This window comes from Poromitra crassiceps (assembly GCF_964638095.1).
Source record: "Poromitra crassiceps genome assembly, chromosome: 10".
Taxonomy (NCBI): Eukaryota; Metazoa; Chordata; class Actinopteri; order Beryciformes; family Melamphaidae; genus Poromitra; species Poromitra crassiceps.
This window is the reverse complement of record NC_139631.1, coordinates 48623386-48646048: the sequence shown is the minus strand read 5'-3', so window position 1 is coordinate 48646048 and position 22663 is coordinate 48623386. Positions and strand designations below refer to the sequence as shown.

Genomic DNA, 22663 nt, shown 5'->3' with positions numbered 1-22663 from the left:
CTGCAAAAAAAGAGAGGTCTTGAGTTTTGTTCCTCAGCCTACACGTTAATATGTGCAAATACTAGACTTTATGTAGGTTATTGATAAAGTTGGACATGATAAGTTTATGACATCACGATGTATATATAATAGTAAAGCTATAGTATAATATAATATATGTTTTCATCATAGCCACTCACTTGGTCTCATTGATATTTGTCCCGTTCCTTCATGTCTCTGATGACGAGCACTTTAGATTCCTCCGGCGTTCTGTTAACCTTTATAAAGACTTTGCCATTTGTAGTCCATGTTGATTGTATCTTCTTCTGATACATCGACTGCAGTCTATTGCCCCAGATGCTCCCAATCTGATCATGGGTGATTTTAATCATTGTAGACTAAAAAAGTCCCTGTGTAATTTTCATCAATATGTCGCCTGCCCAACGAGGCACAACAAGGTGTTGGACTTATGTTATGGCTCTATTAAAGAAGCCTACAAGTCTATTTCTAAGGCTCCTCTTGGCACCTCGGACCATAATGTGGTTTTCCTCGCTCCAACCTACAGTACAGCTCTGAAGAGGGGGAAAACAGAGCTAAGGAAGGTCCCACTTTGGACTGAGGCTTCCACTATGGCCCTCCAGGGCTGCTTCGACTGCACTGACTGGGAGGTCTTTAAGGATGCCTGCAGTGACCTAGATGAACTGACTGAGACTGTCACTGCTTACATGACCTTCTGTGAAGATAATGTTATCCCTCACAAATTATGTAAAGTTTTCCCCAACAATAAGCCTTGGATAACTAAATCTGTCAAATCAGTTTTAAACATGAAAAAGATCTCTTTTTACAAGGGGGATGCCAACCAAAAAGCTGAAGCAGCTAAAAATGTGAAAAAGGAAATAAGGAAAGCTAAGCTGAAATACAAAGACAAGGTGGAGAAGGAACTTGGGAAGGGTAACTCCCGTTTTGCATGGGAGGGGATCAAGTCAATGGTGGGGATGGAGAGAAAAGGGAAGAAATCTGTTTTCTCTGACAAACCTGATGCAGTGCTGGCTGATGAATTGAATAGTTTTTATTTACGTTTTGATGAGCATGATTTTAAAAATGAACATCTAGCTTTCAGGGATGATACAAGAGCCCCTGAGAGTACTATTGTTATTGATGAGAATAAAGTCCTGAAATCTCTCATGCGCACTAAGGTGAGAACAAGTCCTGGTCCTGATGGCATTGGGAGCAGGATACTCAAAAACTGTGCCAGCCAACTGTGTGGCATTCTTTCCTTTATTTTCCAGTGTTCACTTCTTCAGAGAGAGGTTCCTAAAATATGGAAAGACTCTATTATAGTGCCAGTGGCCAAAGTTAGGACCCCCAAACTACTAAATGATTACCGTCCTGTGGCCCTCACCTCTCTGACCATGAAGGCTTTCGAGAGGATTGTTAGAAATGAGATTCTCATAAAGACCAAGGACAAACTTGACCCCTTACAGTTTGCTTATAGAGCAGAGAGGGGGGTGGAGGATGCCACCACCTCCCTCCTCAATACCATTGTAAAACATTTAGAAGAGAGCAAAAACCATGTTAAGTTGCTTTTTATTGATTTTTCCTCTGCCTTTAACTGCATACAGCCCCACGTCCTCGCACATAGACTTATGAGCGACTTTGATCTGGATTTTAACATTGTAAGCTGGCTGATAAGCTTTTTAACAGACCGCTCTCAGAGGGTGCGAGTAAATGGCTTTCTTTCTAGTGTTCTTATGTCTTCTACTGGTTCACCACAAGGGTGCATTCTTTCTGCCCTGTTGTTCATTTTGTACACCAATGGTTGTGTGAGCCATCATGGGTTAAGACAGATCTTCAAATTTGCAGATGACTCTGTGATAGTGAGTCTTCTCAAAAATGATGAGACTGGTCATGGCACAATTGTGGATGATTTTTTACAGTGTGATCAGTCCTTTCTTAAACTGAATGTGTCAAAAACAAAAGAAATGTCAATCGACTTTCGCAGACAGGCTCCCGTCCCCCCATCACCTACCCTTATAAATGGGAAACAGGTAGAAGTGGTCAGCCAGTACAAATATCTGGGGACAATTCTGGATGACAAACTGAGTTTTGAGCCTAATGTGAAGGCAATTCTAAAGAAAAGCCATCAGCGCTTGTTCTTTTTAAGGAAGCTAAGAAGTTTTAACGTAGACAAGTCACTTTTGAAAATGTTCTACTCTTCTTGTATTGAGTCAGTCCTCACCTTTGCATTTATTTCTTGGTTTGGGAACATAAACTTGACAAACAAGAACATGCTAAAGAAAATTGTCAGGATGAGCTCCAAAATCACAGGCTGTAACTTGAATGACCTCTGTCTTCTATATAAGAAGAGGGTTCTTAAGAAGGCTCAGGGTGTCCTGCGTGACCCACAGCACCCTCTTTACCCTGAGTTTTCCCTCCTTCCTTCTGGGCGCAGGTATAGGATGCCCCGCTGTTGCAGGAACAGATACAGCCATTCTTTTGTTCCTGAGGCTATTCGCTGTCTGAACTGTTGAATTGAATAGTAGCCTACTTCATGCCCCCTTTTTGTTTTAATTTACATGGTTTCGTGTCCTTTTAAATGTACTATGTTTTAAGACATCCCTATTTTTTACTGTTTCATGTCTGTATGTTTTTAAATTACTTTTTTTATGCTGCACATGAATTGCCCCAAGGGGGATAAATAAAGATTCTCTACTCTACTCTCTACTCTACTCTACTCTCTACTCTCTGCTTTCGCAGAAAGTGAGCCTCTCTGGCGATGGCAGCATTTCTTTTGGTCAGATGTTCATCCAAGTAAACATCTGGGGCCGGTTGCACCAAGTGGTCTTACACTGGTCTTAAGCTACGCCAGTCGTAACTTTACGACCTAACAGCTACGCCGGTTGCACCAAGAGGGCTTAAGCCTTCTTTTCACTACGCCCAGGCATAACTCTTACGCCTGGTCAGGAGGAGGCGTAAGAGTCTAAGGCTGGTTTCACACCGACGACCCAAGCCTTGCCTTGCCTCAACCCACGCCTACGCCGAGCTGGGCGTGAACCTGTTACACGCTTTTGCGATCACACCGCACGCCTTTTGCACGCCGAACCTGGAGCCGAGTCACAAGCGCCTCTCCTCTCTCCCGACTGTATTTTTTCACGTGTTGTCCAGAATTGTCATGGGTAGCCTCTAGGTAAAATAAATCTGATATATTTAATGTTCTATTGATGCTGGATATGTATAACCAGGTCTGACTATACACTATAGTCGGACATTTTAGAGAGGTGATCTTGCAAGAATATGTGCTGGCACAACAACATTGTCCATCTTGCTTCTTCGGTCGCTATTCTCTCTCATGAAGATTTGTTTGCCGACAGGGAGAAAGCCCCACGTGATAGCCACCCGTCAATCTCTCTCTCGCTCTCTCTCTCTGCTCAATACTGTTGTAGAAACTCCATTTTATTTTGAAATTCAGTTGACTTTGCCAGTTCCCACGGATATTGTCGCGTTTTTCTTTCATGGCTTGACAGAAAAGCCTGCCTGCACGCGCCTTGTCGGCGTGAAAATAGAACTCTCGCCTATTCGATAAAATCGGCAAGGCACAGGCAAGGCGTGGGTACACGCAGGGTTCACGCTCAGGCGTCCGGTGTACAGAGCCTCATTGACTAAAACGGACGCCTATTAAAAAGCGTGGGTAAAGGCAAGGCATAGGCAAGGCTTGGGTCGCCGGTGTGAAACCAGCCTAAGGGTAAGGGTGCCTGCCTGTAACAGAGATCTCCGTGTCTATCATCAGCGGAGACCCGTCCTCATCGTCATCATCGTAAAGTCGCCTTTGAAGCATGAAGTTAGATTATAACGAACTAGTTGTGTGGCTTAGCCTTCCCAAATGTTGACGTTAGTTTTTTAGAATTTAATACATATAATTGGGAATGTTACATTCAATTTCATTCAGACTGTCTGGCACTCAATCGCTGCCATTTTTCCCCCAGAGCGAGGGAGGGTGGGAGGAGAGAGGGTGTAGTGATGCACATACAGTAGTGGCTGAGAGAGCTTAGTGGCACAGTGACGCTCCAAGCAGGTCGCGAGGCACATTTTTGCAACATCATCCAATCAGGGGGCATTCCCTGGCAATTCACATTCATCAATTCGCATTGCTACGACCGGCGTAGTTAAGACCAGACGTAAGCCCTGTTGGTGCAACAGGCATAAATCCACTCTAAAGACTGGTCTTAACTCATTCACCGCCAAAGACGTCTTTGACGTGTTATCAGGAATAGCCCTCCCCGCCAATGACGTGTTTGACGTGTTTTTGTTTTTATTAGTGCAGCGCGTAGTTCAAAGACTTCCCCAGCCTGTGACATGGTATCAGGTCCCTCCCCTCAAAGCCAAGCCGACAACACGTTATCAAACACATACCGCAGCTGTTGTTTTGAAATGAGCAGGAGGAAAAACAGAAAACAGAGAAACGCGCTTCCTTGTGCAGAGAGGAGAAACGCCATTGAAACGCCCCTCGGCGCGCTGCACTGGTCGCCTTGCTGCAGGGCGAACCTGGATTGAGTTGTTCGCGGTAGTCAAACCCGTGACGAACATGATCGATCAGGTTCCAGCGCCTGGTCCCAAAGCCAAGCCGGACCCGTTCCTGTGTCGCAGCATTCGTCCCAGCCCGAACGAGAGGAGGAAAACGATGCAGAGGCAGAGGAGGCTAGACGCTGATCTCAGACCAGTTTGGTGTTCCCCTCCTATGCTAATTTGCGGGGGGAAGGAGGTGCGATCCAGCAGCAGCTGTGGACAGAACTCTCTCTCTCTGTGTGTGTGTGTGTGTGTGTGTGTGTCTGTGTGTCTGTCTGTCTGTCTGTCTGTCTGTCTGTCTGTCTGTCTGTCTGTGTGTCTGTCTGCACACTCACTCACACTGAGTAAACTGTATTGTTGAATGTAAAAAAAGCACTTCATGTATATATATATATATATATATATATATTTTTTTTTTGTCATTTGTGTCATAACGAATAATATTTACATGTCTGATGTCAATACAGTTCAAAATAAAAGAATTGAGAGCGAGTTCTGCCTGAGATTGTGTCTTTTACAAAAATGGCCTTTTCTGCTGTTTCTCTTCTCAGAGAGACCTTTTTGGTGAAAACAGGGTGTATATAAATGGCTATAAGTAGAGTACAGAACATGCTAAAAGCTCACTTTTTTTCCCTGGTGAACCCAGAGACGTACATCTTCATTTTGAGTTATTGCAAATCACTTTGGTGCTAATAGATAATTTACTGTGGGTCTTGAAAGATGACCAACAATTATGAAAATCTTTGGCCTGTGCTAAATATTGGCAGTCCTAAACTGGCCATGAATGAGTTAACTAAGACCGACGTAGGAGTTACGACCAGGCATAGTTAAGACCACTTGGTGCAACCAGCCCCTGATCCTTTCATCTTTTATGCCTTCTGTTCACAAACCTTATTATTATTGTCGGTTTATCTGACTGCTTTTTCTTAGGTAGGGGGTGACAAGCTTCGATGATAACGTTGTGATGGAGTCTAATCGCCAAAGACTTTGAACATTGCATAATTATTGAACATTTCATAATCTTTGTTTTTTTCATAATCATTGTTCTCATGTAAATCATTGCTCATGATAATAAATCATTGTTAACTAAATAATATAATTCATCTATCCTGATTGAAGTAATAGTAGAATACAAAACAGAGGATTCCAGTCAGATTTACAGAAAAGCGGTCAACTCAAAAAGGCTAGACAAACGCCTGTCTAAACAGAAGCGTTTTTAGCTGCTTTTTAAAAATGTCCACAGAGGTCGCAGCTCTCAAGTCCTGAGGGAGAGTGTTTCACAACCTAGGAGCTACAGACTCAAAGGCTCAGTCACCTTTGCTTTTGAGCCTGGTGTGGGAACAACCAATAGGACATTGTGAAGGCCTGGGCAGATGAGAACATACCCCAACAGTGGAGGGATGCCAACATCCTCACATTTACAAAAATAAGGATGACAGGTCCATCTGCGGTAACAGTAGGGGAATATCACTGCTTGCTGTTGCTGGCAAAGTCCTGGCCAAGGTGATGCTACAGAGGCTCATCAATAACATAACAGAGACAATGCTACCTGAGTCACAGTGTGGGTTTAGGAAGAACAGGAGTGCATGATCCACATGATCTTTCCAGCACGGCAACTTCAGGAAAAGTGCTACGAAAACACCATCAAGACCTCTTCGACCTCTCGAAGGCCTCTGACACTGTTAACAGGGAGCTCCTGTCGAGTGTGTTTGCCAAGTGTGGCTGCCCAGCCAAATTTGTCAGCATCCTCCATCAATTCCATGATGGGATGATGACCCATGTGACCATTGGAGGACAAGAGTCTGTGTCTGAGTATGCACAGGGGTAAGGCTGGATTCACACAGACTCCGGCGCTCTGCATTGGCCCCCCCCCGCGCTCCATTCATAGTCAATGGGGGTAGTGTGTCAGGCTCCAGCAGTGGGTGAAGCAGGGGGCTGCGTGAAAAACATGCAGCGGTCAATTCAACTTTTGGGGGGATGCAACACGACGTCACGCTGCAGCTGGCCAATCTAGACGCCACACGCACGCACGCACGCACGCACGCACACACACACACACACACACACACACACAGCTCTGCTCTGTTTCACTCGTATCTTCTTATTTCTTCTCTTGTCTCTCTCTGCTCACACAACACCTCATCCCTGATGAGGACAGCCCACCTCCCCTCCCCTCTCCTCACCTCATTCTACAGGGGCACCATTGACAGTGTGTTAACCAGCTGCGTTTCCTCCTCTGGTATGGAAACTGCAACTCCATGGACCTGAAGTCCCTGCAGAGGGTGGTGAGGTCGGCCGAGAAGATCATTGGGACCCCTCTTCCATCCATTCATGACACAGCTCACAAACGCTGCCTGACCAAAGCCATAAACATTACCAAGGACTCCACCCACCCCTTCCATGGACGGTTCACCTGAATGTAGCCTAAGACAACAGTGTGTGCTGGCACCTGTACTCTTCAACATCTAAACATCCGCTTCCACCAGGCCGGCGCCTGGCAGAAGAAGAAGCTGAAGACTTCACTGAGGAAACGCAACATCAGACCTGGAGGTTGCTGCTGCTGACCGCGACTCCTGGCGGCAGCGCTGCCTTGACGGAACTCACAGGCAGGAGGAGGAGAGGACTGCCAGAAGACAGCAACAGAGACTCAGGAGGAACACACCCATGACTGCCAGTACTACCAGCACCACTACAACTTACACATGCCCCACCTGCAATATGTGGTTCCAGGATTGGCCTCTTCAGCCATCATTAACCCATCGTTAAAGGACGTAAGTGGACGTTGTCATCTGATTCGAGAGAACAACCATAAGCAAGTGTGTGTGTGTGTGTGTGTGTGTGTGTGTGTGTGTGTGTGTGTGTGTGTGTGTGTGTTTACCCGGTCTGGGCGAAGTTGGACCAGTAGGCGATCATGTGACCGGCCAGGTCGCGGTGGCGTGGGAAGTATACGAGCGGCGTGGAGAAGGGCTTCCCGAACAGGTACTGCACATCCTCGGCGTGCATCGCCTCCACCCAGGCCGGCAGCCCCGGGATCCGCGTCTTCATGTTGAAGAGGTAGGAGTAGGTACGGGCTCCACTGAGGGACAAACAGAGCAGACATGTTGAACAGGTAGGAGGTACAGGCTCCACTGAGGGACAAACACAGCAGACATGTTGAACAGGTAGGAGGTACAGGCTCCACTGAGGGACAAACAGAGCAGACAAGTTGAACAGGTAGGAGGTACAGGCTCCACTGAGAGACAAACAGAGCAGACATGTTGAACAGGTAGGAGGTACGGGCTCCACTGAGGGACAAACAGAGCAGACATGTTGAACAGGTAGGAGGTACAGGCTCCACTGAGGGACAAACAGAGCAGACATGTTGAACAGGTAGGAGGTACGGGCTCCACTGAGGGACAAACACAGCAGACATGTTGAACAGGTAGGAGGTACGAGCTCCACTGAGGGACAAACAGAGCAGACATGTTGAACAGGTAGGAGGTACGAGCTCCACTGAGGGACAAACAGAGCAGACATGTTGAACAGGTAGGAGGTACGAGCTCCACTGAGGGACAAACAGAGCAGACATGTTGAACAGGTAGGAGGTACGGGCTCCACTGAGGGACAAACACAGCAGACATGTTGAACAGGTAGGAGGTACGGGCTCCACTGAGGGACAAACACAGCAGACATGTTGAACAGGTAGGAGGTACGGGCTCCACTGAGGGACAAACACAGCAGACATGTTGAACAGGTAGGAGGTACGAGCTCCACTGAGGGACAAACAGAGCAGACATGTTGAACAGGTAGGAGGTACAGGCTCCACTGAGGGACAAACACAGCAGACATGTTGAACAGGTAGGAGGTACGGGCTCCACTGAGGGACAAACACAGCAGACATGTTGAACAGGTAGGAGGTACGGGCTCCACTGAGGGACAAACACAGCAGACATGTTGAACAGGTAGGAGGTACGGGCTCTACTGAGGGACAAACACAGCAGACATGTTGAACAGTGAAAGTAAAAATGGGACTTTCAGCTCCAGCCTGTTCTCACTCCCAACTCGTCCTATATCCCCACTTTGACGCACCCTTGTGCATTGGAAGTAACGCACCCTTGTGCATTGGAAGTAACGCACCTTGTGCATTGGAAGTAACGCACCTTGTGCATTGGAAGTAACGCACCTTGTGCATTGGAAGTAACGCACCTTGTGCATTGGAAGTAACGCACCTTGTGCATTGGAAGTAACGCACCCTTGTGCATTGGAAGTAACGCACCTTGTGCGTTGGAAGTAACGCACCCTTGTGCATTGGAAGTAACGCACCTTGTGCATTGGAAGTAACGCACCCTTGTGCATTGGAAGTAACGCACCTTGTGCATTGGAAGTAACGCACCCTTGTGCATTGGAAGTAACGCACCTTGTGCATTGTATGGAACGGGCCATTGGCGGACCGTTAAGAGCACTCTGCACCTGTTATGTTCAGGCAAAGGTCAAGTTACGCAGGGCTGGAGGTGGAGCTGGCCTTCCAAGGAGGAAAAGATCGTGGGCTCTATCTTCCCAAAAGCGCTAATTTAGCGTTTGGCTCATTTAACGCTGTGCGCAATGCAAATTGGGGGCGGACACAAGTGCATGCCTGTGATAATTGTACTGGGCATTTCAGCGCTAAAATGTGGTGATAGATGGCATTATGCTATCGTCAGCAGCGCGCAATTACTTTGCACTAAGAGCTTTGAAAAGGACCTCCTACGCGCAAATACCTCTCTGCGCTGGGCGCTCTGCACGGAGATTACGGCTGCACTCCCAGCGCAGAGAGGTATTAGCGCAGTGGAAAGTGGAATTCCTTTTGGATATGTCATTATGCACAGCCTTGCCACGCCAAGACATCAAATTATGCTGCTAAAATTGGGTATTAGCAGATAATTCAGTGAGGCAATCAACTATAACTCACTGAGAAACTTTTATCACATCGCAAAGAGGGCAATGAATTGAGAAAACTTGTTGGACAATGGACATATGCTATTTACCTTCATAAGCCGGAGGGTCGTTGGCACCACAGCCGATCTGTCAATAAGCTCTCTCTGTCCTCGCACGAGTGAGTACACTCTATTACGCATGGAGAGAATTACAGCATATTGCATGCCTCGGCGAGGCAGCCTCGCGGAAACAAGCATTGCGAGACGGGAATCTGATTGGTTTTGATTGATGTAATGGCCAGCCTTGCCTGGCCACGCCTGTGAATAATTCTGGTAGTTAAGACCGCCCAAATCCCGTTTGCGCAGGCATTTTGGGGCGCAGATGATTTTGGCACGGCTCTAATTTGCGCTTGCGACACATGCCGTGAACCTTTCCGCATCCCGGCCGAGAATTGCATCCCCAACATATTTCGGGGCTGTTTTAACTTAGAAATCAGGGAGGTCACGTATACCAGACAATTATATCACTTTTAAACAGTTACATTTCTGTATAAATGATTACAAGTATGTTCCCGTGAGGTGGGGATGCTTTTTTTTGCTGATTGGCGGGGGAGCAAAAGCAAGGCGGAATGCTATCTTCCGTGCCTTAAGGCACGCGCAAACAGTGCACAAATCGCTATTAGGGGATAGCGCCTGTCGGAAGATAGAGCCCCATCTCTCTCCCTAGTTTTGGGTTAGGGTTTTAGAAGCCTAAGACTTGGGAAGGGTTTCCCCGAGACCCTAACAACCCTAAGCCCCCCACCATATCCAGGACCCTAACCCCCCCCCATGCCTAACCCTAAGACCTACCCAATGTCTAAACCCAAACCTGTGGAGCCCCACGGCATAACTTGTGCTTTGCCTGACCCTAACAGGTGCATGGTGTCGGTTTAACGTTTGAAAGTTGGTCACCATTCACTTCAATTGTTTGGAAGAACGCTGTAATGCTGTTTCCCCAGAAAACTCCACAAATGGACTAAAAAACTTCACCTGACCTTCCATCAGCATGGGGGTGAGTAGATAATTAATTAATTTAAAGTTTTCAGTGAACTTATCCTTTAAATCTTGCCCCTGACAAATAGAGAGACAAAGTGAACGTCACTTCCTGCTTTTCTCCCTGTAGGCTACCAAGCGCTGAAAAAAAATGAATGGCGGTGAAAGGAGAATAACGGTACTTCTTTTATCCTGTTTGAAATGTGCCACGGGGTGCCAACGTTAATTTTGTCAATTTACAACATAACTTTGCATGTCAAGAAAGTCACAGTTTGTCGCCAAATAATAATAATAATAATATAATTTGGCGACACTATAAGTTATAAATCAGAAAGACTACATACACTGTCGCCTAAGTGACATCACTTTCTCTACCGGCAAAGCTGAAGACGGCGACATGCCACGAGCTTCCACAAGCTATGTAGTTTTTATCCGAAACTAACCCCTACGTTTCAGTTTGACGACAAACTGCGACTTTCTTTACATGCAAAGTTATGTTTTCAACTGACAAAATTAACGTTGGCACGCCGTGGCACAATTCAAACGGGATCAAAAAAGTAACGTTATTCTCCGTCCACCGCCATTCATATTTTTTCCAGCACTGGTACAGGGAGAAAGCAGGAAGTAACGTTTCACTTTGGCTCTCTATACCTCCCATATTATAAGAAAAAAAACAACTAAAACTAATACTCAAACTAATAAAAACTAAAGTAAAACTAAACATTTTGAAACCATAAAAACTGAAGTGAGACAAGAAACCCTCTGGAAACTAATTGAAATAAACTAATTTGAAAACAAAAAATGTAAAACGAAATAATGAAAAAGACAAAACTATAATAGCTCATCGGACCAACGTGGGCGGACCTGGAGTGGTTGGCGTGGAGTTGGAGGGCGAGCTGCGTGGGGACCAGGAACAGGAAGTCCGTCTCGATGTCGCTCACCGTCTTCTTCACGGTCTCCGGGGTCGGAAACAAACCCCAGGGAGCGGAGTAAAAGCTGACGGCAGAGTCCACCGCCGCCACGCCCTTCTCCCGGGTCAGCCCGGCCAGCAGCCACCTCACATCCTCCCTGATGGGCGAGAGGGGCAGGGGGTCAGCGGGTAACGTAACTGTGTCCTAAGTCAGTCAGCCTCCGCTGCTGATAGAGTACCACAGGGATGACATATTTTTGTAGGCTAAGCCCCCGTTCACACAGGACGCCGAAGCAACGCTCAAAGCGCTACCTACGCTGAACCCACAAGTTTAATTTAACAGGTGAGGCTGTTCACATCACCCACGCGCATGTCACGCTGAAGCCTCCCCGAAGCCACGCTCAAACCTTGCTCAAGCGATCGTTCAGGATTCACGCCTATTTTCCATGCGTGAAGCGTCAAGCCAGGCATGAAGTCAATGGGAGTTGTGGGTGGGTTCATTGCACGCCGAGGAGGCGCTGAGAGGAAAAGAGAAGGCTTCTTGTGTGAACGGTTAGGTGTCCGTTCAGCTTGTGCCTGCTTCAAGCTTCAGTTCTACTTACGTTGGGCGTCTTGTGTGAACAAGGGCTTACCCAGGAGTCCCTGTACTTCCTGGTCCTTACGTGTAAAAGTGGGATTTTTGTATGAGGATTCTTTGTTAAATGAATGAAATAAGGTCTGTGGTTAACACAACTTTATGAAACAGAGCACTTTGTGTCTGTGCATGTCATTCATGCACAAATTACATCACTGGTCCACATCTTTACTCAAATCAACTCAATAACTGTCAAACTAAATGAATGACTTCAAAACTGTTTACAGTTTTCTGATATACTACTGATGTTCTAATGATACAAAGCTGGTTGAAAATCGGCACTGTTCCTTTAAGTGTTGGTAGTAAAGATTTTGAATTCTAACAGGCTCACAGCATAATGCTGTTGTGTTTCTGGATTGTGGTTGGTTTGATTCATCAAAACGTTCAAAATCTTTACTACTGTACTGTACAGTCAACCAGTGACATAGCAGCATCCTGTGTTGTCTGAGGTGAAATGCAAATGAACTAGAGTCATCTGTTGTGATCGACACATTATGGACTGTACTGTATCATGAGAAATATGAATGAACATATCATGATTTAACAGGCTCTCTTCTTTGTCTTGACATTCCTGCTGGAGAGAGAACCAAATGGCTGGGTCACACCCTACAGATACCAGCACAGCTGGAGGCCGAGCCTCAAAGCGTTCCGGCCATTGTTTTATCTCTAAGGGAAATCAAGCCATAAAACCCCCTTTTCCCTTGCCTCACCTTACAGAGAGGGCACAGCCCAACTCACCGAACGTTGTGATTGGCCCACCATGCATGCTCATTTTAATATGTGATCTCCTACAAAACTGTTGGAAGACAGTCCTAAAAGAGAGTCTAAAGTAAGCTTTCGCACGCAGCGGAAGGGTCTGGAGGAGCCAGGAAGCCAGCTCCCCTCCCCCGCTCGCTGCACCCCCTGCAACAAAGGCCTAACCAGGCCTCAGGACAGCCACCAGAGGACTCCGAACCCACAGCAGGCCCAGGGATCGCCTACAAGGAAAGGCCGTAATTCCCACCAGACATAGCATGCGTAACTGAGATAGTTCTACTTAATCTCAGTTTAATTTAAGTCGGTTTAGCGTTATAAGTCGCAGGGAAAAAAAACCTTACGCTTCCAGACTTGCCACAGCCTGGCACAACGCCCAGCTGTAGACCAAGCTTCCAGACTTGCCACAGCCCGGCACAACGGCCAGCTGTAGACCAAGCTTCCAGACGAAACAACCCTCCCAGCGCACTGCACGTGCCGGGGAACAAGAAGAAGGACCACAGAGCACAGCACGACCCTCGACTCAACGAGCAGAGAGACTGCACGTCAACCCCCAGCAGCGTCAACCCCCATCAGACGTCCGCTGCATGCTTGCCCAGGCCAGAACGCACGTCGGCCCCGACGTCAACTCAGCCAAACCTCGAACCTCCTCCTCACCGCAGCCAAGCGCACAGGACAGCCGTGCCAACAACGGAACGATTCACTTAGCAGAGTGAACCCATGTAAGAGTCATTCATGGTTTACCGGTTCTGGGCAGTTAGGGTTAAAATGCATTATCATGTATGTTGATTACGGTTATCATGTATGTGACTGTTAGCAATCTGTGAGAATTTGATGCCACCAGCGTGTTCTCTCTCTCCCTTGTTCTCTCTCTGTCTCTCCTTCCACAATTTTGGCAAGACCGCCATTTTGAAAAAGAGGTGGTCTACACACGATCAGCCCGCCTCTCAGCCAATCCTGTGATTACATCACAGAGACAGCCAGAACGAGCCACTCCTCCCTCTCTCTCTCCTTCTCTTCCCCTAAAGCGCACACACACACACACACACACACACACACACACACACACACACACACACACACACTTGATAATGTTTATTCACATTAGGTATTAGCTATAGATGTGGTAGAGTATTAGTCGTAAAAGTAAATGTGATGAACTGATATTTTAATCATTATGTTAATGTCAATTGATATTGTGATTTATTAAATCTTTTTATTACATAATTCTATGAATCTTGGTGTTATTCATGAGGTATTTTATCTGTGGAAATCTGTGACAGAAGCTTACGAACTTTGACCTTCAATTAACTGTACAATGTACATTATATCATTATGAGACTGATATGACAATTTGGTTTGGTGTCTAAACTAGTCATAACTGACTTTTAGACAGGTCTGTAGCCTTAACTACAGTGGTGCCCCGAATCTTACAGAGAATACAATATTTTCTGTCAAATCTAATACATTTATGATTATTAATAATTCATAATTATTAATAATCATATTTCATAACCAAACCAGCTCCTGCGAGCACAACATAAATGACGCCCTGTTTGAGGATTCTAATATCAGTATTTCCACAGATATGATATGCATGAATAATTAAAATTCACAAATTTTTGAAAAATCAAAATTTTTCAAAATTTTCCAAAATCAGGTTTTCTATAGCGCTTTGACAAGCAAATCACATGCGTCAGAAGACACTGAAGGAACTCTAATCATAAAATATAGAATCTTCCCATAATCTTAACACAAGTTAGGATTTGTATTGAATATTTCTGAGCAAAACAGTCCCAAAGACAACAGCTCAGTTTAAAATCCTTGATTCCATTTTTATGTTAGAAACCACAGTTAAACTGTTTCCCACTGTGCCTTCAACCTAAATTATGAGAGATAGAAATGTTCCATCTATCAGAGAGTGACTTTAACAGAGTGTAAATAGACAGCGCTGCGCATTTTAAAGTGGAACCTTTGATGCTAATTTGAACGCCACACCGGCAAAGGGTGGGGGGAGGTCAGGCTGCCCCCCCCCCCCCCGACATTAGCATCCAAAACATTCACCCTGGTCTCATCACAGAGCCAGAGACAAAGTGTAAACAAAGCCCTGTGACCACCAGTCACAGTGAATTTGCATGCGAAAGACAGGCAGACACCTGCACCTGATGACACTGACAGCTGACATGAGCAGTGACAGCTGACAGTTGTCAAACTAACTGCATGAAATTGACAGCTACCTCACAGAGACACTGTCACATTTGGGCCATTCTTTAATTAGAATATGTGGGCATTGACGGCATTGATGCCATAGCAACACGGTGAGTGCACACACCTTTTGCTTAAAATTGACAGCAGTAAAACAGCTGCTTGACTCATCATGATGAGTCCGCGCTGCCACAAGATGGTCAGCGCTGAAGCTTTCCTTAAGATGGCCGCCACAGACTTGCAAACTGTAGTCGCCTATCTCACCTGCCCTCCGACCAGAGGAGCAGATGAACTTGGCATTGTACTGCTAACACTAGCGGTCCTAATAATTCCATTGGGAATTATTTTCTTTCTGCAAAATCGCAGATTCCATGTGCAGGACGCTGCGCATCAGCGGCAGACCACTGTCTACCAGACGCAGATAGGCAGACTGCGCAACAGCTGTCAAGCTACGCTGTGGGCCAATCTGGACCTGCGTCGACAAGCCCAGGTCTGCAAACAGAATTAGCCCGACTGCGAACAGAAGTTTCCTGGCTGCAACAGAGCCAAAAGAGCATGCAGACGGGATCCACGGCGGCCCTCGGACCCAGAACGGTCCCCCTCTCTGGTCGCACTGCTCCACCAACCACCCGAGCGGTGATCGCATGGCTAAACCCGAGAACGGCCAAGCAGCAAGAGCACCAGAAGGCCGTAAGGGCCATAGCCCCGCCGGCACCGGAGGCTGACACGCCTCCTAGGGCTAGACCAACCCTCGACTTGAATCAGACCCCCACACACCACATAGCGCCCGCGCTGGCAAGCAGCCGCGCCGCTAGGCATCGCGACACCACACCGCGAAAGGGGGGAGACCGCTCTCACAACGAGCAAACTGATTCAGGCTATTCAGCCCAGCAGTCGTCATCCGATTCAGAGCTCGACTTTCATGCTTCTGACATACCAGTCAGTCATTCATCCGAGCAACCTACGTATAGACTCAGACGTTATTCACGCTTTCATCCAGCTCTGACTTCCACCTCAGAGCACAAACCGCTGACAGTCAAACGACTTGACAGCGCCACTTCCGGTTATGACAAAACGATCCACACTGCAACCCCCTGCAGGGAGGAACGTGTGTCTTACCGGCTTCCCATTTATCACGCCCGTGGCGAGTCGATCCACTACCGCCCTGTGCATTATAAACCGTCATTTGCTCAGGCCACCAACGGGTGCGCTGATGAGTCAGATCCTGCTAGGTCTTTTTCACAAGAGGCTATCCAGCCTCACTCACTTTCTAGCTCCTGTCCACCGAGGAAACAGGAAATCAGCTCTTCCACCCATCCCCCCAAAAGGGGGGACCCCCGTCATGATGACATTAGTCGCTCTTTGGTGCCCGATCGTGCGAACGGCCACTCCTTCTTGCAGGCTCCATTGCCAGAACAGAGTGATTCAGAACTCTCTCTCCGAGAAGCAGAGTCACGCTATCACTTACTGGAGTCAATCGCAAACGACATTGACTTGTTCGACCCAGCAAGCCACGAGGTACACTTGACCGATTATCTCAACGAAGTCGAACATGGTTCGCAGGCTCTGCCACACGCCTCGCCGCGAGAGAAAGCGCAACTAATATGGAGCACGAGCTCAAAGCATGTGCGTGCGTTTATCCAAACGCAACCTTCCCATATCAGAGATGACTTTGACAAGCTTTGCGAAGCCTTGAACGAAGAGTATATCTCTACTCAGTCGCCAGCGGCGGGGAGGAACGCGGCCTTACACGTCGAACAGAACTACCAGGAACATCCTAGAGATTACTTCAGACGGTTGAAGAGAATTTATAATCAAGGTAGAAATGGCCCGGATCAAGGAGACGTGCCACGTCTCAAGGAACTTTACCTAGATGGTCTGCATGACTCGGTGCGCCCATCCGTAGCCCTAGACGCACGTTGGTATGACCGAAGCATGCGCACGGTCCTCAAAACCGCCTCAATAGCGTGGGAGGTGGAAACCGAAGCAAAAAGCAGAAATGGCCAGTTTCAACCCACCCACCGCGTGTGTGCGGACCCAGAGACGGTACCACGCACACGCTCACAACGCAGGCCAGACCACCCGGTTCTGCCAGACAGAGCCAAGGGCGGTAGTTGCTGCCCACCGAGACATCACGGTCGCACCGCAGGGTGTGAGCCTCCTCAGCGCCCTAGGCGCTCCGCCCAATTAGACATCCGAACGGGCGCCAGACGCCTGACGGGCAGGGTGAGCATTCAAACCACCAGAGGCCCTCCACAGACAAATAGGACAAAGCTTGGCACATAGTTACATATAGACACATAGACTCATGCACAAACACTGCTGGAACGCAGCACACATTCAAAATCACACCCTGTCACCCTCTCTCTCTCTCCTTCTCTCCTCCTGCCCTTCCCTGTTCACCCTGTTGATTTTGAAATTATGTTGTGTATGTGACCTTAAGGTTGTATTATCTATATGGTAATGAGTCTAGGTATGGTTAGGAATCTGCCCAGAAGCCAAGTCTGCCCAGAACCAAACCTGAACTGATGATGAACTATAATTGCCTATACAGAGTATGACACTTTGATCCCACAGAACAGATGGACATGGTGACCGAAAGTTACCACAAACTGACTGTACAGCCCTTCATCCTCGCCTGCGGACCGCAGGTCGACAGCAGTCCACAGACGAGGAGGGGGGATGTTGTGATCGACACATTATGGACTGTACTGTATCATGAGAAATATGAATGAACATATCATGATTTAACAGGCTCTCTTCTTTGTCTTGACATTCCTGCTGGAGAGAGAACCAAATGGCTGGGTCACACCCTACAGATACCAGCACAGCTGGAGGCCGAGCCTCAAAGAGTTCCGGCCATTGTTTTATCTCTAAGGGTAATCAAGCCATAAAACCCCCTTTTCCCTTGCCTCACCTTACAGAGAGGGCACAGCCCAACTCACCGAACGTTGTGATTGGCCCACCATGCATGCTCATTTTAATATGTGATCTCCTACAAAACTGTTGGAAAACAGTCTTGACGGGAGTCTAAAGTAAGCTTTCGCACGCAGCGGAAGGGTCTGGAGGAGCCAGGAAGCCAGCTCCCCTCCCCCGCTCGCTGCACCCCCTGCAACAAAGGCCTGACCAGGGCCCAGAGGACTCCGAGCCCACAGCAGCACCAGAAATCGGCTGAAAGGCCAGCCGTAAGTCCCACGAGAAATAGCATGCGTAACTGAGATAGTTCTACTTAATCTCAGTTAATTTAAGTCGTTTTAGTGTTATAAGTCGCAGGGAAAAGCCCCCTTGCGCTTCCAGACGTGCCATAGCCGGGCACAACGCCAGCTGTTGACCAAGCTTCCAGGCAAGACTGCCTGACCGACGACCCTCCCAGGAGAAGAACGCCACACCGCAGCAGGGCAAACCAACGGCTGCAGAAAAGACACACCGTGGCCCCAGTCACAGAGCACAGCAGACGAAGGACGCAAAAGACACACCGTGGTGCCAGCCACAGATCGCAGCCAACCACTGCTCTGCAACCGACCGAGAGAACGCACGCCGGCCCCGACATCGACTCAGCCAACCTCGAACCTCCTCCTCACCGCAGCCAAACCCACAGCGCACAGGACAGCCGTGCCAACAACGGAACGATTCACTTAACCGAGTAGATCCGCGTGAGAATTCATGGTTTAATGGTCTGGGCAGAGTTAGGGGTTAAAATGCATTACCATGTATGTTGATGTACAATGTTTCGCACACTGTTGAATGATATAGACGCCTGAAGGTGTCGTAGGCAGAGCTGGTGAGCGCCAAGTTCGGAAGAACTTAGCGGCCATCAGCGGGCCACTCTCCTCTCTTTCGCTCCCTCTCACTCTCTCCCACTCTCTCGGCTTCCCAGCTGAGCCCGTTCAACCGGAAGGGCTAAGCTTGGGACGGTCTGGAGGTGTTCAGAATCTCCACCCGCAAAAATACAGTTAAGCTGAATTAGAGAGTTTGATTAGTCACTCACACAGAGTGATCCAGGCTAAACAGTCCCTTCCTAAATTCGGCAGAACCGCCATTTTGGAAAGGAGGCGGTTCCAGACCGCCCCCCAGCCACCTCTGTCTGACCAGGTCAATCCTTCCTCAATTTTGGCAAAACCGCCATTTTGAAAAGGAGGCGGTCTACATGGAGCTAAAGACAAACTTGTTCAGGAAGATCTCCGCACTACATCAAACGGACAGGTTCGCAAAAGTAAGAATCGCAAATGATCTTACGAAGACTGAGAGAGAGAAAGAGAGGGAGCTGTATGAAGAGGCGAAGGAGAAGCAGCGGAAATCAGAGGGGGATTTCACCTATAAAGTCCGTGGCCCCCCCTGGGCAAGACGAGTGGTGAGAATCCCCACGACTCAGTGACTTGATCACAGACCTGTCCACCATAAGCGACAATATGTCAGCAAGTCTCCGCCTCTAGAAAGTATTTTGTGTCTGTATACTAATGCAGACCAACTTCATAACAAAATGCACGAACTCACCGCCCGTTTGAAATTACTCCCACGTATTCATATTATAGGAATCACTGAAGTTAAATCCAAAAAGCGGAAACATAATATGAGTCCAACAGAATTTAACTTGGATGATATAGATTGTTACAATATATTTTCAAGGAATATTGACAACGACATAGGGAGAGGCTTATTGCTTTACATCCATAAATCACTAGAAGTTAAAGATGTTACAATATTGTCTGAGTTTCATGAGAGTATCTTTGTGGAGATTAAATGTAATAATCAAGAGTATTTGATGGTGGGTTTAATCTACAGGTCTCCTAGTGGAACAGAGACTAACAATGACAACCTTGTGGCCCTAATGAAAGAGGTGTCAATTAAAAAGTATGTGCATAAGCTAATTATGGGAGATTTTAATTTGCCAAATATTGACTGGAATATAACTGACGCAGAGGGGGATAGCCAAACATCACTGGACAATCGATTTTTGGACTGTATACAAAACTCACTGCTTTTTCAGCATGTGCTGGAACCAACAAGGTGGAGAGGTGGTGACGTACCACACGTGCTGGATCTTATACTAACAAATGTGGACAATATGATTGATGATATTCAGTATTTAGGCCCTTTAGGTAAAAGTGACCATTGTATTTTGTTGTTTAAGGCAATTTGTTATACAAAAACACTGAGGAATGGATCGGTAAGAAAGAATTATAATAAGGGGAACTTTGAAGGAGCACGCAGAGAGCTGGAATGCTTTGACTGGGCTCATTACCTTTCCAATCACGGTGTTGACATCAAATGGAGACTAATAAAGTCTAAGTTGGGGGAAATTGAAGAAAAGTATGTACCAAACAGTATTAGTAGGTCTCAAATTAGAAAACATAACTTTGCCTTAGATGATATCACAAAAAATAAGGAAGGAATATCGACGAGTTAGAAATGTTGTGAGAATGAGAACTAGGTATTTAAGAAGGAAATATGAATTGGACCTAGTAAGACAATCTAAACTAAAACCAAAGGTCATTTGGAACTACATTAATAGGAGGACAAGAATAAAAACATCAGTAGGAGACTTATACACCAATCAGGAAGACATAAAGTCCCCTAAAACAGATAGTGACTCTGAAAAGGCGGAAATACTGTCAGATTTTTTTAGCAGTGTATTTGTGAACGAACCAGGAGGGCTTGTACCCGAGTTGCCCAGATTGGAAGTTCAAACAACAGAATCTTTTACAATTACTATTGAAGACACGAAAAAGCTTCTACAGAATACTAACATTTATAAATCTCCAGGTCCGGATGCAATTCACCCTAGGATCTTGAAGGAATTGGCTTGTGTGATTGCAGAGCCGTTATCTGAATTATTTAACAAATCTTTGGATGAATCAACTTTGCCGTGTGACTGGAAAGTGGCACAAATTAGTGCAATTTTCAAAAAAGGAAACAAGGCATTAGCAGGAAACTACAGACCAGTTAGTCTGACATCTGTAGTATGTAAAACGATGGAAAAATTAATTAGGACATATATTGTCGATCATATGAAGTCCAATGGACTTTTTAGTAACAAGCAGTATGGATTTTTATCCGGAAGATCAACGACACTTCAACTTCTTACTGTCCTCGATAAGTGGTCGGCAGCCTTGGACAGAGGCCAGCCAGTAGACTGCATATATATGGACTTCCAAAAAGCCTTTGATAAGGTCCCTCATAAAAGATTAATATCAAAACTCAAGTCTTACTGCATAGATGATAGAGTCATTGACTGGATACAGGACTTTTTACGTAATAGGAAACAGCAGGTGATGGTCAATGGGGCCACTTCAGATTGGAAACCAGTGACGTCAGGAGTCCCTCAAGGATCAGTGCTGGGCCCTGTGCTTTTTGTTGTTTATATAAATGATTTACCATGTGTGATACAATCTGATGTATACCTCTTTGCTGACGATACGAAAATATTCCGAATCATAGCTGGGGACTCAGATATAGACCATCTTCAAGCAGATCTACACAGCATGAGTAAATGGTGTGACACCTGGTTACTAAAATTGAATCCAGACAAATGCAAACAGTTACATATTGGGAAATCAAGTGCAGAGGTTTCAAACTACACTGTTGGGGATCTGGGGATCCAACAAGTGGAGGAGGAGAGGGATATAGGAGTTGTAGTTGACAGCTCACTTGAATTTCAAACACATATATTGGAGAAAATAAAAAAAGCTAACTCTATGTTGGCGATCATTAAAAGAACCTTTTTGCATTTAAGTAAGGATTTATTTTTACCCCTGTATAAATCTTTGGTGAGATCTCAGCTGGAATATGCAAGTTCTGTGTGGTCTCCTTATAAAGTGAAATACATAGAAAAAATCGAGAAGGTACAGCGAAGAGCAACCAAATTGATTCCAGGGCTGGATGAGAAATCATACGAAGAGAGGTTAAGATACTTACAATTACCAACTCTAGTATACAGGAGACATAGAGGCGACATGATCGAGGTATACAAACTTGTTCATAAAATATATGATTTCACAGCCGAGCCTATTATCCATTTTTGGAACAATAAATATGTGTTAAGAGGGAATTCCCTGAAGCTATTTCCAACAAACTGTCGCTCTGAAAGGAGGAAAAACTTTTTTACAGTTCGTGCTGTAAGAGAATGGAATGAACTTCCAGACGAGGTGGTGCAGGCCCCTTCAGTTAACACGTTCAAAAACAGATTAGATAAACATTGGTTAACAAAGGATTTCTTGTATAACTATAGGGCAGGCTGTTGATTCTATTATGAGACCACGTATTTGGCTCTGGTACTTTGTTTTAATGTATGTTATATGTTGTTGTGTTGTATTGTTTTTTAAATGTATATTACAACGTGACTTCTTTTTATTTTTGTACTGAGTGTGAGTCTGGTGTAGAGGACTATAGTCCTGTACCAGAAATTTTCAATAAACTTCAATAAACAATAAACTTCAATAAACTACACACGATCAGCCCGCCTCTCAGCCAATCCTGTGATTACATCACAGAGACAGCCAGAACGAGCCACTCCTCCCTCTCTCTCTCCTTCTCTTCCCCTGACCCACACACACGCACACACACACACACACACACACACACACAACTCATACTATGTTATTCATATTAGGTGTTAGCTATAGATGTGATAGATTATTAGTTGTAAAGTAGATGTGATGAACCGATATTCTAATCATTGTGTTATTGGCCATTGAT

The 22663-nt window shown here is 46.2% G+C and overlaps 1 protein-coding gene across 1 annotated transcript in view; it reads right to left on the bottom strand.

Annotated features, from left to right (window-relative positions):
- Window positions 1–22663, bottom strand: part of LOC310784494 (bile salt-activated lipase-like) — a gene marked incomplete at both ends in the record, with an annotated part of 61891 nt that overhangs the window by 15972 nt on the left and 23256 nt on the right. Inside the window, 2 exons of the mRNA XM_083645480.1 lie at window positions 7421–7618; window positions 11331–11534. Of these exons, the coding sequence (XP_083501606.1) occupies window positions 7421–7618; window positions 11331–11534 (402 nt within the window). The remainder of the gene's footprint in view (window positions 1–7420; window positions 7619–11330; window positions 11535–22663) is intronic.